Source organism: Rhyacophila brunnea, unplaced genomic scaffold (assembly GCF_057557595.1).
Source record: "Rhyacophila brunnea isolate RB1 unplaced genomic scaffold, BYU_Rbru_1.0 scaffold_20, whole genome shotgun sequence".
NCBI classification, from domain to species: Eukaryota; Metazoa; Arthropoda; class Insecta; order Trichoptera; family Rhyacophilidae; genus Rhyacophila; species Rhyacophila brunnea.
The window spans coordinates 27219071-27235438 of record NW_028232860.1 but is presented as its reverse complement, the minus strand read 5'-3'; the positions used below and the strand labels follow the sequence as shown (position 1 = coordinate 27235438).

At 34.3% G+C, this 16368-nt stretch overlaps 1 protein-coding gene across 2 annotated transcripts in view; it reads right to left on the bottom strand.

Moving 5' to 3' along the window:
• Positions 1-11707, bottom strand: part of LOC147071478 (uncharacterized) — a 30910-nt gene extending 19203 nt beyond the window's left edge. For both annotated transcript variants that reach the window (XM_085948600.1, XM_085948601.1), the window contains exons 1-4: positions 11635-11707; positions 11338-11435; positions 8100-8597; positions 6430-6894 (exon numbers count right to left, since the gene is read on the bottom strand). In XM_085948600.1, the coding sequence (XP_085804726.1) occupies positions 6430-6894; positions 8100-8597; positions 11338-11435; positions 11635-11683 (1110 nt within the window). In that variant the 5' untranslated portion in view covers positions 11684-11707. The remainder of the gene's footprint in view (positions 1-6429; positions 6895-8099; positions 8598-11337; positions 11436-11634) is intronic.
• Between the last annotated feature and the right edge of the window lie 4661 nt (positions 11708-16368).

Genomic DNA, 16368 nt, shown 5'->3' with positions numbered 1-16368 from the left:
GTTCTGATATATTCTAAAAGTTTCAAATGTCTAGCTAGTCGGGAAGTTTGTTAAAAATCGATTGCAAGATTTGTACCGGACAAACAACCACCGGACAAATAAGAATACGAGCTAATAAAAACGTTGTAAAAATACGATGATGAACCAACTTTAGAGAATGTCAAATGACAGGGCACCAAAGTGACACGACTGCTTCATAATGCTCAGCATTGGTTGAACATGCGAGTAGCCTTTGCGCTCTTTTCAACAAAGTATGTTAATGTATTGGAGAAGATTCTAAAACACCAACCTAAGCATTAAAACAAATTGAGCGTTTCACAAGGTGAGACTCGCAAAATACAGTGTTATCATACAGAGTTGATTATGAACCTCAGCGCCGGCTGTATCCGGTATCCAAGCCCAACCGAACAGCAGGGAATCGTGCTGTACATACTGGAGATACCTGTACGAGACGTTTGTTTGTTTTTTGCAGCATGTCTACTGTTTTGACAATGACAAATTTATTTTGGACAAGAGTATACCTGAGTTCATTTGTAATACGCTGGCTACACACTCAAGCTATACCGCGAGCCAAACCGGACTGTATCGGGAAGCCCGTGTGTATGGAAGGGAAAACTGTAGCTCTGTAACCGAAAAGCGCTGTAAAAGTGTTCCGTATTTTTTGCACAAACTATACCGTACAGGAAGTCGCAGTCGTTTAGCCAACGCAAGATTCATGTTTAGAATAAAATAACAATACAGATTCTTCTGTTTAAATAATATTCTCGTATCATTGAATGAAGCTCTTTCTTTTGGTGAAATACTACAACGCAGTCTGTCCTTCTTTATAATAATAGGACTAAGCAGGGACGGCTCTTGTAAAGGAGCACAAGTGCAGTGCACCTCCGTGTTAAGATTAAAAGACGATATCCAAAATATAATAATATAATAATGTATATGAGTTAGCCAGTTTAAAAGTTCCCGCGCATTCCTTGCAAAAAATACTAGCGACTTCAGCGCGCGCGTTCCGAAACCGCATTTTTATACTCGGTGTGCATATTTGAGATAAAGCCGCCTGAAACTTGTCTGTGACTAATCTTTGGCGTCATACCAATACGAATTTCACAGTGAAATCGTTCGTGACGCATTCAAATATGGGATATTTTAACCGTTAAATGTTCGTGTTCTCCCCAGCTCAAGATTGTCGAATCACTGCTTCGGCTGTTACATACGAACATTACCGAATACGAATATCTCCTTGAAATGTTCGAGGTCACAGTGGTCAGTACGCGAATCTTTTTTGTATTAGAAAGTTCGTTAACTATTTACAGCATTGATAAGTGAGTGAATCATGTCGTTTTCGGTTGAATATATTAAAGACAATCGTCGCGATTTTTCAAAACGACTGGAAATTAAGGCTGCGGGACGCCCTACACCAAGTTTAAATTTAATTCAAAAGTGTACAGTTAAAGGCAAAGTGATTAATCGAAAATTTTACGTGGAAATGTATACAAAAGTGCCATGGTTATGCGGTTCTTCATATCTAAATACTGTTTTATGTTTTCCGTGCCTTTTATTTACAGGTGAATCAAGCTGGTCAGAGTCTGGCGTGAAAGATTTAGTTCACCTATCAGATAAAGTGAAAAAACACAGTAGTTCTGAAAAACACATTTTAAATGAAATGCAACTTGCAGTGTTGGGAGCATTAGATATTCGATCTCAGTTGGACGCCGGGTATCGTTTGTCAGTGAAAAAATTTAATGAACGCGTAGACAATAATCGATATATTTTATCCAGGTTGATTGACTGTGTGAAATTCTGCGGGGCATTTGAATTAGCTTTGAGGGGACACGATGAATCCGTAGATTCAAATAATCCAGGGGTGTATCGAGGGCTTATTGATTTCGTCTCGGAAATTGATATTGCAATGAAACAACATTTAGATAGCAATAATATTTTTAAGGGTACATCAAAAACAATTCAAAACGATATTTTAGATTCAATTTTAGAGGTTTGTCGCAATGAAATAAAACATGAAATATCGCAAAGTAAGTTTATCGCGATCCAGGCGGATGAAACCACGGATGTAGCCACAACTCAACAATTAGTTTTGGTAGTTAGGTACGAATTACGCGGACAAATACATGAACGTTTCTGGAAATTTATGACGCCGAAAGATCATACAGCGGTAGGTATTGCATCTGAAATGTTCAAAGAACTCGAACTTCTCGAGATTAAGCAAACCCAATTAATCGGGCAGAGTTATGATGGTGCAGCCGTTATGAGCGGGCGACTAGGTGGTGTACAGGCTTTGATAAAAGCTTCGTATCCATACGCACACTTCATACATTGTTACGCCCATCAATTAAATTTAATAATGGAAAGAAGTGTTTCCGCTAACACAATGGTCCGAAATTTTTTCGCTAATTTACGAGCATTTCCAGTTTTTTTTTCGAGATCTGCAAAAAGAACTGATATTTTGAAAGAAATAGTTAATAGAAAAATACCATCAGCACCAACAACGAGGTGGAATTTTAATATAAGAACGGTAACTGTTGTGCACACTTATCGCGAACAGTTAAATGAGTGTATGGAGCACATTTTAGAATCAGTAAATTTAGACGCTGATACTACAAACCAAGCTGGAATGCTGTTACGATATTTAAACGACGATAATTTTAATTATTGGTTAGATTTTTTTGCCAAAATTATGCCCCACTGCGATATACTTTTTAAGCAACTTCAGTCGAGATCAAAAGAAGTATTAGAGATTAATAAAGATATTGAACATTTTACACTTGCTATTCAAAATATTCGGGAAAATAATACGCTACAAATTCAGCCCACGAAAAAACGTCGACCGAATGATTTACCACATTCTGTAATATGTCATGAAGTATGCGATACGATAGTGAACCAAGCTAAAGATCGTTTTGAATACCATGGTCATTTAGTAATATCTAAATTGTTTTTTAGTGAAAAATTTCGCGATTACCATAAAAAATTTCCAATTATAGATTTTAATACGGCAATGGCAACATACGATTTTATTGACAAATTGAAACTTAAAAATGAATTAATTGTTTTATACAGTCGAGAAGATTTTTACGTCACCGATGGAGCGTTATCCATACTACAGCTATTCACAAATAATAATTTACTCGGAGTATTTAGTGAAAGCGTTAAGCTATTGCAAATAATTTGTACAATACCGATGACGTCAGTAGAAAGTGAGCGTTGCTTCTCAACTTTAAAAAGGATTAAGTCATTTATGAGAAATACCATGTCTCAAGATAGGTTAAATGCTCTTGCGATGTTAAGTATCGAAAAAAAAATGATATCGTCAATGTCGGACTTTAATATTCGTGTAATCGACGTATTTTCAAGATCCAAAAATCGGAGGATGGACTTCTTGCATAAATAGGTGAGTCTTTTTTTGCACTCCCTAATATTCTTGTCACCAGCCGCCACTGGGACTAAGCAAATGGTTTATTAGCTCTTCAAATGATATACGCGGCATATTATGAAGACACGTTAACAAACTAAGTAACCATAATATCAGTATCGGATTCAGATATGTACTTGAGTAGTCTGTGTAAAACCACCCTCATGTATGTATCACATATTTGTGTTGCTAGTACATAATAAAAACTATAGTCAAGTAGTATTTCCATGTATATTCTTATTTCAAATGTCACCGCAAACTATTGAAGATTGTGTTTATTACAAGTAATAGATCACTCGTTTGTTATTGTTTCATATTATTATTGTTTGAATAATAAATGTGTACACTAAAGTCCCGTTAAAACGACGGGACAGAAAATCGAAAAACCCCTTTCGAATTACGAAATAGAAAATGTATGGCAAAAAAATAGTAAAACTTTTGTTTGTTACGAATGCTTTGAACCGATCACAAGCATCGGGGACGATCCAATTGGTACTTGAATGGTTGGAAACAATTGCTATTAGAGATTGATGATTGCTCACAATGACTGGTGAGTCAACAAATCTGCCCGTTAGTGGTCCGAGTGATTACTGAACAACCAAATTGACAAGAATTCTAGAGAATATATCGATGGCTCAGTTCCATAGAAGGACAAGTCCAAAATTTGATGTTTTGAGTTATATTACCCATTATATTTGAATATTGCTCCTTTTCAGTTCCACAAAAGGACAACTCGTAAAAAATACTGGTTTTCTCTCGTTGGACAGATGTCTTCATATGGAAATAAATAAACTTAAACACTCTCTCAGTTCCATAAAAGGACAACTTGAGATATCGTTTTGTGAAAATATTGTTTTGTGAATTATTGCATTTCATAAAGGGACAACTCAAAACAGCGTTCTATCATTATGAAAGTAGGATCACCGTGTGCTGCGAAGTGCAGATTAACATGTTATGATAAAATTGAATTCAATCAAAGGTAACATATCCACCAAAGTTTTTGGTGGATCGGAGACGATGATCGACGACGTGAGTTTATTTATTAAGGTGCATCAAGGTGTATTTAATAAGTTATTCGTTATAAGTTATAAAGTTATAATTATATAAGTTTATTTATTAAGGTGCATTAAGGTGTATTTAATAAGTTATTCCAAAGTACAGAATGCAAACTCCTGGTAGTACACGTACAGTTAACAAGGCGAACTGTTTTGATATAAATGGGATCCAAATAAGAGCGTGCATTTTTTATATGAATACTTTGAGCATAATATGCAAGACAATGATTGAAATTGCATATAAAAACACGAACATGGAGTGTTTCATTCAGATTTAAAGGGAACGAATGGGAAAGGTGGAGTGAGAATTGATGATGAAATAAAGGAAAAAATCCGTAATCACATCAAATCATTTCCAGTAATGTCTTCCCATTATTGTAGAGCTTATAGTGAAAAAATGTATCTCGATGGAAGCCTGAACATTGCTACAATGTACAGGCTATACCAAGAATTTTGTACGGAGAAAGATATGCCGATTGTAAAAAAAAAACATTTGTAGGATACAATTTTTAACACCGCGGTGTTAAATTTGGATTTTTTATCCCGAAAAAGGACCAATGTATCACATCTTATCAAATTTTTGAAAATTCAAGCCCGGAAGAAAAAATTAGAAAAGAGGAGCAATTAGGTACCTACACAAGCATATAAAAGAAAATGACGTTGCTTCAACTTTGGTCAAAGTTGCTTGCTTCGATCTGCAAGCTGTTCAAGCAGTGCCCTCCGGAAACATTAGTAGCTTCTCTTATAAACACCGGTTATCAAAAAATAATGTATTATTGTACATACATACAATATACATACATTTCTGTAGCCCCAATAATACGGTTAGCCAAGAAAACTGGCAAACTATATACAATATGTAAAGAAATGGACACTGGAATGGATGGCATGGCCCCCACACCCTGAAGCGGGCCTCCAGGCTAGGATCTTTGGCGGGCCCCCCTACGTATCGCTAAAGATAAAGGCAGTGTGATACAATAGCGTTTTCCAAATGGTGTTCGCGGTAAAATAAATGTGTATATTTAGTGTTTTTTTGCATATTTTAATAAGTACATCCATTTGAATTATGGAGTTGGCGAGTATCGATACGCAATAAAATTTATATCGTACAACCACATTATTTTAAATAATAACATTATTGAGAAAAATAGCGCCACAGGCGACTTTTTCTTTTACTATTAGAGAGAATTTGTTTTTGAATTTTGAGTTTTGAGTGTGTTTAGATCACTTGTCTGGTCGACTCGCCACGCCGGGCCCTTCCTGAGCTCGGGCCCCCAGGCTAGAGCCCTGTCAGCCCCCCCTTTGTGAGGGCCATGCCTATGATACTTTACCAGTTACCTAGGGAGGTCGCTTCCAAATTCGTATCTGATGGATGGATTTCATCGACTGCAAGCTTAATTGATTTTTAAAAACTTACCTACACCATCTGTAAATTGTAGACGTTCAATGAAAACAAATACCTATAACTGACGGAGTTTATTGTGAAATATTTATGTACAATCTTAACAGCCAACCTCCACCCTTCGCCACTGGTGGTTACCCAATATGTGGATATACTGTTATCAGTGACTGATGTTTTGAGATAACGCCAATAAAGAACATTATGTTAACTCAATATTGTAAAGTTGTCAGTTCCATAGTGATAAGTCTAATTATTGTCAGTATTCATACAGAGTTGTCAGCTCCATAGAGGGTTATGTCCGATTATTGCTCAAAACTATTAAAATCATTATGATAATTAGCATAAACAACTTGAACCCTAAAACTACATACTATTCATAACATATTTCACTAAAAAGATAATACAAATAATAAACTGTCACTTTTATACAAGTCAGTTTAGGTGAGTCAAAACTTTGATCAGCCATTACTCGAAACTATCAATTTCTAGTTGTCCCACTATGGAACTGAGCCATCGATATGTTATCTCATTGTAAGGGTAAAATTCACCTCAGTGTCAGCGGGGAGATCGGCCGGTTTGGGTCCGGGCAGTTCATCATCAGAAACATTCTCAGCATCTTTGACTTCAGGCTTCTCCACACCCGGCAGCTCATCTTCAGATACCACCTCGGTCTCGCCGCTTTCCCCCCTCTCCTCAGACTCCTCGACATTGTCGGAAGCTTCCTCGACAACTGGCGATTTAACTGAAATCTCTTTAGCGGGTGTTGTTGGAATCTCTTTGGCTGGTGTTGTTGGAATCTCTTTAGCGTGTGTTGTTAGAATCTCTTTGGCGGGTGTTGATGAAATCTCTTTAACGGGTGTTGTTGGAATCTCTTTGGGGGGTGTTGTTGGAATGTCTTCTGATACTTTTTCAACCGGTTCATTGGGCGGAGACTCTACCATAGGCGGTGTTTCTTCTTTTACATTGTCCGAAGACTCCTCAGAGGCCACGTCAGGATCTGCATCTTCTACTTCCTGTGAGAAAAAGGAGAGGACAGTTCAGAGTGGATATTATTTACATAAAACCTCGATAATTTATATAGAAATAAAAATTAGTTTTACAGATCAGATGGCCCTTGCCGGTCTTCAAAGAAAATGTCAGAATCCAAAATGGCGACAACGCAACCAAAATGGCATAGGCATTTGTATCATCATTTCAGTAAAACATAAATAATCAATATAGGGATTACATTATATTGTCTCGTTCCATTCACCGATCACGAACAAATTGTTTTTTTCAATGTGTATGTATTTGGATTCAGACTACGGTCCTAATACGTTAAGCAAATGGCTGACCATTTCTTGTTAAAAAAAAATATCTGTTACAAAATCTCTTTGTGAGGCAAGACAATCGTCAGATTGTGGAGCCAGTGTGGGAACGAAGAGTTATACAGCCATCTTATTATTACACATACTATCTATAAGCCGGCTCGCACATCGCATCTCGCCTTGTGTGCCTGACGGCCATAAATCAAAGACTTCTGAGACTGCCGGCGAATGTTGTATGCTACAACTCGCACATCTGCCTAGCGGCAAACGTCAAACGTGAAAAAGGAGAAGTCTCTCGTCTGCCATTTTTATTGTGTTGATTGTATGAACAAACGTCAAACGCTCACCGCGATGAGCGAGCAATGACAGTGTAGACAGAGACAGAAACAGAAATGGCCGATGGCCGCAAGCTGTGCGCTTGCGCGGAGGCGACATTCCCGAGATCGACATGCACGCTTTGGCCATTGCAACTAGACGAATGTCGCAGGGTCGCAGAGTTGCAGTTGCATCGGCCAATCTGCGAAGGTCCATTTGATAACGTTTGTTTCTTGGTTTACGATGACGTCACATCGACGAATTCGTCTTAAGACGCATGCGGCGAGTTCTGATGTGCGAGCCCTCTAAAACTTACATAAGCCTGTCGGTAAGTAGTGTACTTGTAACTGAACTGAAGCTGACAGCGGAAAGAGATAGAATTAATATGGTGTCGTTTGACTCGTCATGTATGTATAGTAGTTCCATTTTTGTCAACTCTACAAATAAGTTAGTGGGATTGAAAATTTTCATTTTTAATTATTCTTTAAAGCAGGTATCATTGAAGTTGGATAAAATGTATCATTCACTGCAAAAATTACAATTCTTTAGGTCAAGGAGAAACAATAATAATTTTTTGTTAATAAAACATGTCTTGCCTCTATTTCTACACTTTGTTTCGGTGGAACCTTGGATAAAACCGGCTCCGGCGCATCATTTGAATCTTCATCTAACTCCACGACTATCCCCACCTCCTCGCTGCCGCTTTCCACACGTTCGGTGGCTGACTTTGTTGCTGATAAATTACTTTGAATACCAAAATATTGCGCTTCATCATCAGTTTTGTCAAATTCCAATGGTACACTTTCAGAAAAGCTGGTCGAGTCCACAATGGAAACATCCATCGGCTCAAAGGGAATACTCTGGTCCATCATCTCGTCGGGGTCATTGTTGAGATTCTCCCGAAAGCAGGTCTTGAGCATCCCGTCCATACTACCATTGCTCTCTTCGCCGAATGGCTGATTGATGTTGGCATTAGGCGAATCAGCGGATTTGTCGCAGCCCAGCGGCAATTCAAACTCACCGGCGTCGTCCGGTTCAAAGTAATCCGACAACTCTGTAGGAATCTCGCTTAATTCGTCACATTCTTCAAAAACCTGAAAAAACAATGATAAATTAAGTAAATATAATATATTTTCAGATTGCTAGAAAAACTTATCAACTTAAAAAATCAAAAACTACTGTTCTTTACATATTTTTGGAATAAAACTTTTTTACACGTAGTACTTGCTTGTAACAAAATTTGTTAATACAAACCTCCACCCTGTGGAGGCCCATATGATCTTATTAGGATCGAACATGGACAAAAAAAAAAATTGCAGCAATTTCACCAGTAGTCAATCCGGCTAATGAAAAAACAATCATGGCAGTTTCAAAAATTTTAACACATGCAATGATTTCCACTCAGCATAATAGTGCCCGTTCACATGCATGGATTTACTTGCAGCAATGGTGTGTATTTTAGACTATCGTGATTATTAGCAGCCTTTCATCCAATATTTTCGAATGCGATTTTACGCCAGATGGAGTGCAAAACGTATAATTGCGTTCATGGAGATTTTGTACATAAGCATCTCGCCGAACCCGAACACCTAATGCCCCTCTACCATCAGTTTAGCGATCCGATTGCTAAATTCGGCAGAGTCGATTTTTGACAGATTGCAACTGACAGCCCGCGTTTGTTGATAATTGTCATAGGTACTTATTTTCTTCGGTATTTCATTATGATTCAGTGAATTATTTTGATTATTGTCTAATGGTATTATCTATTTTACAATTGATCCTATAATTGGTGCTTCATTTTATTCAATCATGAATGCTTTATTTATAGGTACTAAACTTTGCTTTCGTAGATGAAGCTAATCTACAATGCCGCAAATTTCGTAAAAGCGGCGACACTTTCGAATTTAAGAGTCTCGTTAGTAAATACACATCAGACGCAGATTCATGAAAATCAAATAAATATAATATAATATTTTTAACAACTCAATTTACATGATTATGCTAGAATCGATTTATGCATAATAATTATATGGTAGGTAGGTATACTATCACGATAACCATTTACTTTCATTTGTTTATATTGTAATGATTATATTTATTCAATAACGTTTATTCGGCATTCGGATTATCCGCCCATAATGTAGTATTAATCGAAATATAAAAGAAATAATATGAAAGTATGTAATAGCGAGTTCAAAATATATGGACTACTAGGGATATCTAGCGGCAAAATGTAAAAAATTATCGTTTATTTGACAGTTAAGTGCCCATAGACATCAAAAACTGACCATAGAGAAAACATATTTTTCTGTTTTAATATAAGGAATACTTGTTTCAAATAGAAGTGCATGTACAAACAACGTTATTTGAATGGAGCATTATGGAACACGGCGGCACCCGAATATACAAATTCGCAGACAAGTGGGTGAACACTCGACAAGTTTTATTACGGCAATAAACATTTCCGGCGTAAGGTGAGACCGTCATAAACGGTTCGTTTTGACCTATTTCCATTGACGGCCTATAACTTTTTACACACTATCTTGCCAATCTCATTCTTCAAGAGTAAGGCCTTCCGCTCACGAGAATACTCAAAAAAGACGAGACTGAAACTAAAATTCCAGCCAGTATCCAGCTATGTATTTCAATGGCGGCTCTCGCTCACGGCAAGACTAACATCTCTCAGTTTCAAAACATTTGCGACTAAACTGAACGCAACATGTCAGTCTCTCAGTTTCCAGTCCCCAATAAAACAGTGGTGCATATTTTATCAGTAGATTCGATGAAAAATCATATTTTCTTACCAAAATTGGTAGCACTGAACTAAACAAGTAATAACAAGTCAAGACTTCAAAGATAGGAGAACCGATTTTTAATTGAAAATTTGTAGCAGTAGCCTATATAATTACAGGCTGGCAGAATATTCCCGTAAAGATATTACGGAAAAGGCTCGGCGAAAGACAATTGGTTTATGACAATAGGTTATGAGATTATTATTTCAATTGGTTTGACAGTTTGAGGTTATGAGATTATTATTTCAAGTGGGTTTCAGTAGCGTATGCAAAATATATGACATTCTGACATTTACCAATTTTCACAACCTATCAAATAGCACCATAATATAATAACAATTACACATCTCGCTTGCGCTTGAAGAATGAGATTGGCGAGACAGTCTTATTAACGCGATAATTTAATTTACACACCATTGGTGCCAGTAAATCCATGCACGTGTACAGGCGCTATAATAATCAGATTAATTCCATTGACTACTACCACAATTTGTGTGAATTTGCAGTGCTGTGTCTTGGGTTGACAAAAAGCGTTTTAGCTTTTAAAAAATTTTAAAAAAATACTCAACCAAATAAGAAAACATGTGTATTGGTATAAAAGTTTGTAATCATAATACTAATTTCAATGATGGGTATATTATATTTACATTACTAGTATACCATTAGATTTTTAAGATTAGCCAGTGAGTTATATATTTAATAAATTGTGCAAATTAGGTTGTTGGCAAAGTTGGGATAGCTTTCAATAGGTAGGCAAAGTTTACCTAAAGAATAAGTTTCAAAAAGAATATCTCATAAGTGAGTAAGTAGGTACTACAAATCTGATAATTTACTAAATCTATGATTTAAAAACAATGTGACCAAAGAGTTTAGTTAGCAATTAATTGTGATGATACTTTAAGGTTCAAGAAAACTTGATTGAACATTGAATGAGGATTGATGTAAATTAAACTTAAAGTACATAACACCGGTCATCAGATAACAATATCAACATAGGTTTTTTTTAGTAGGTAGGTATACAAAATATTGTGAATGAAAATACCGGTTTTTTGGTCGGCTTCTTTCCTTTAGCAGTCCGGGGAGTATTAGTTGTTACGGAACTTTTTACTGCTCTGCCAGATCTGGTACGACGCGCTGGAACTGTAATAAAAAGAATGCCTAATTTTAATCTTTATCAAAAAATTATGCCATCCAAAAGATCAAACGTTTGGGGAACGTGGTCTTGAACGCTGTAGTATAATTTAAGGAAACCATCCGTAAATAATGACACATTTACTTTAGGTTATGTAATGTATGACAATTTGGAATTCGCATAAATAACATGTAGAAATTAACTTACCATTTCCATTTTCTCCAATATTAGCATCTTCTTGATCTGAAGACGCCATTTTCACGTTTTTCGACAATACAATAGACAACTCCTTAATTATTTACCCATCGCAGGCTGTTCTGTTCTATTATCTATGGTGCTGCCAACAATGAAATTGACTTGGTATTATCTATGCTATGGTTCCAATCTCAAAAATGTGTAATGGCACAGATCCACGGACGAGCCGCAAAAACGTCTGTTTTTTAAACGAAAGTACCTACTTTTCATATTTCTACTCAAAAAAATGCACGACTGCTTTTAATGTATGAACTAAAGATACTGACCTATTACAAATATATGATTTATGACTAGGTAGTTGACTTGCTCTAAAAATAATTATCATTTGGTAAGTATTCAAATCCAATTGACCCCAAAGAGATTGAAAGACTGGAGAGGGAACACGCTATCATTTATGTACTAAAAATACGAATCGGAGAAAGACAGTTGGTAATGTTGGTATTCTGGAGTTACTACTTCAAGTTCGTGTTTAAAAACAACATGGCGGATATAATATTGTTATTCTATATTTTCGTCGACGCTTTAAGTAAAAAAAAACCATAGCCTCTTGCAGTGCAATATGATGCAAAGCCAGGAGAAATGCCGGCGTATTTTTTCACAGGTATTTATAATAATAATATTACATTTTTCTTTACTTTTATTGACAAATAAGTGTTGTATTACTATACGTTATTATTCGGTAAAAAAATGTTTATTAATGGAAGAATACAAATGATTAACAGCATTTCGGAACAATATGCATACTATTAATTATTTATACATTGATAGTTTTTCCTAAAAGATCTTTTACAATAACAATTCACAACTTTTACATCAAACGTCAAATGGTTGTTTATTGCGAAAAATCCAGGGCCGTATGCATAATATTATTTTGAACCCAAAATATACGATGTGTTTTTCAACGTAAAAACTGTTAGTGCTAGTTAATGACATTCATTATTTACATAAATTTTATATTTCATTTCAGAGTTAAGAATACCAAACAAAAAATTGTATTTATATGAAGTATGTAATGGAGTATATGTAGCAATTTTATAATGTTATACTTATAAATTAAATTATTTCAGATTTCCGAAAAATGAAGTTCTTCTATACGTAATATAAGTAATTTTATACAGAATATGTCAAAAACGAACCCATGTTATATCTTTATTTCATAAAATATTTTCAAAATACACATGTGTAAATAGGTATGTAATATAATAAACCTTTTTTTGTTTGTAATTAACTGTAATTATTTGTGTTTTTTATTTAACCGTTTTATCTAAACAATAATGCTATGTTATTTTATATAGAACAATATGTAAAAACAAGACCATATTTCTTATTCCAATATTTAACTATTTGCTATTAACTGATTTGTGTATAATTTTTCATAATATTATTGTGTTTTTTGTGTAATTAAAAATAAAATACTTACATCCATTTGCATTATTTTTTCATACCCTGAATCTTAATAAAGTTTTTATTGCGGGAACTTTTTTATAATGAAAATACGTTTATCATAAATTGGTTGTAAGCTTGTGTTGATAAAAAAAATACTCAGTTGGGCGTTTTTATGTCCAAGTATGGCCCATTTGCAGCAAAGTGTACCTAATTTCAGAGAAATAGAACTTTCTCTCACAAAACGAGTACACACTGACATTTGTGTGCTACCTCTGGGAGGAGTCCAATCTTGTCCACGGAAACGCTTTTCTGACAACTAATTAGTGTTGCCAGTACTTAAAATTAATTCATAATATATTAGTCTCTAAAACAGAAACATATTTGAAACGTCAACTTGTTATGAAATTCTAACCTCCTATCGTGGTCTACAATAATACAAATTTAACAAACTGTCGTATTCATTCATTTTAAATATACAAAATATAAAGAATACTTCATAAATAGGTAGCCATTTAGTTAATTTATAAGATTTATAGTTATGACGAGTTTTTAAAAATTACTTTTGATTAGAGCTTTTCATAATTATTGACCACTTGTTCATGTCGACAGTATGATATTGTGACTTAGACGACAATCGAACATATTAAATTCGTTAGGTAATATAAAGATCATTCCGGGTTGATTTAACACAGTTTGTAGTTTAGAATCTCCGTTACAAAATATAAATAAAATGAAAATAAATTCTTTGTCTGACATAATAATTATAGTAATGATATTAAATCGAACTTGCATAGAAAATAGTGCTGGATTTTGAGATAATAACATCAAAAGCGGCGTCTTGTTCGCGTATGGTTACTTATAAATAATAGGTATTGATTATTAATCTATAATACATATAATTCAAGTGAACTCCTATGGTGTAAATATCTAACATATTAATATGAACACCTCACGATATATAAATGCCGAATAATGCTTATCAACACTTTGACAGATTGCCATTAGTCTATGGATCGTCCGAATTGGTTTGACGTTTCATGTCAAACCATTTCTGATGGTCCGAGAACGGTTTGATTTTCAATGATACACTGAACCAAACGTCAAATCTCAAACCATTTCCGGTCAACTACAATTTGTATGTATATTGTCTATGGTTTAATTTGATTTGTTTCGTTCATGTTGAAAGAAACGAACCTCAAAGGTTCAAATTGACCCGAGTAATTGTATAAATTTCAATAGCACATAGGACATACCTATTTATATTATTTTCGATAGTCGTCTTGGAAAAATACTAGCGAGCCACCTACTTAGGTATTATAATATTATATTATTTATATTAGTTTCTTTGATATAAAAAAAACGTGCGTTACGTAACTGCTCAAATGTTTACGTTACATTATGTACCAAAGAGATTGAAAACTGGAGAGGGAACATGCCATCATTTATACGTACGAAAAACTACGACACGGAGAAAAGACAGTTGGTATTACTGAAAGCTGCTACTTCACAATCGTGTCGTAAAAAAACATGGCGGTTGCCGGATAATGAGTGTTGTATTATTATATGTTATTCGGCTAAAAAAGTGTGTATTAACGGAAGAATACAAAGGAGTAACAGCATTTCGGAACAATATATGCATACTATTAATTTCTACATTGATAGTTTTTCCTAAAAGATCTTTTATAATAACAATTCACCACTTTTACAATAATCGTCAAAAATGGTTGTTTATTGTGAAAAATGCTCAGAGCCGTACTCAAAATATTCGATGTGTTTTTCAAAGTAAAACTGTTAGTGGTAGTTTATGACATTCATTATTTACATAGATTTAAATTTCATTTCAGAGTTAAATATATTTTTAAGAATAGTTAAAACAAAAAATTGTATTTATATGAAGTAGGTAGGTATCTAATGGAGTATTTATGTAACAATTTATTAATTTAATATTTTTTTTTGTATTAGTAATAATATAAATGCAAAATAGATAAAATATTGTATGTAATTATCTATACAATCAAATTTTCAACATACCTGTATTTTGTGTCTAATAGGTTTATATAAAAAAGTAATTTTATAAACAATATGTCAAAAACGAACCCATGTTATATTTTTATTTCAAAAAATAATTTCTAAATACACATGTAAAAATAGGTACCTAGATTATATTATAATACACTTTTTTTGATTTGTAATTAGGTAACTGTGTAATTATTTGTGTTTTTTATTTAACAGTTTTATCTAAACAATAATACTATGTTATTTTATATAGAACAATATGTAAAAAAAAGACCATATTTTTTATTCCAAGATTTAACCATTTGCTATTAACTGATTTGTGTTTAATTTTTCAAAATATTGTGTTTTTTGTGTTATTAAAAATAAAATACTTACTTCCATTTGCATTATTTTTTCTTACCCTGAATCCTAATAAAGTTTTTCTTGCGGGATCTTTTTATAATGAAAATATGTTTATCATAAATTGGTTGTAAGCTGAAGTGTTGATAAAAAAATACAGTGGGGCGTTTTTATGTCCGAGTATGGCCCATTTGCAGCAAAGTGTACCTAATTTCAGAGAGATACAACTTTGTCTCACAAAACGAGTACGCACTTACATTTGTGTGCTACCTCTGTGGGAGGAGTCCAATCTCTTTGATATGTTCCTATTTTAACGAATGAGCAGAACATTAGGTACTACCTGTTTGAGCCCTACATCAAATTAATTTGTCGTACCTATCTATGTGTTGAAGAATCCTTGTATGGGCAGCTTTTTTGTAGAATGATGTCATGAACAGTCTTTTGTAGAACACTAGCTAACACCTTAGTCTATGCTAATACCGTTCCAAAGTGAATTTGTTGTAGCTGCAATGCCAGGAGAATCTGTACTTCTCTACCTACATTATTATTATACCTAATCTTTGCTAACACAAAAAAATAAAAGCCTAATTTTTGTGATTTCGGTAATTAATATCAGATTAGAAAGGCAATATGTATCAAATGGTACTTTTTAATTAAATCCAAAATCAGATTTAGGAAGTGTGTCGATAATTATTATGAGTTCTAAATTGTTTTGCGGAATATATATTCGCACAATTGAATAGACTGTTTTCACAAAGCGCTGACAACATTTAAAAAGATGTTCGTCACATCGGAAATGGACAAAGAGACTGGACTCCGAAATGGATGATATTCACAAACCAACTACAACTCTCAAATGATCGATTTGCACCAAGGAAAAAGTAGTCCACGTATCAATAAACTATTGTAACTTATTAATCGTAAATGAACATAAACACTATGAAA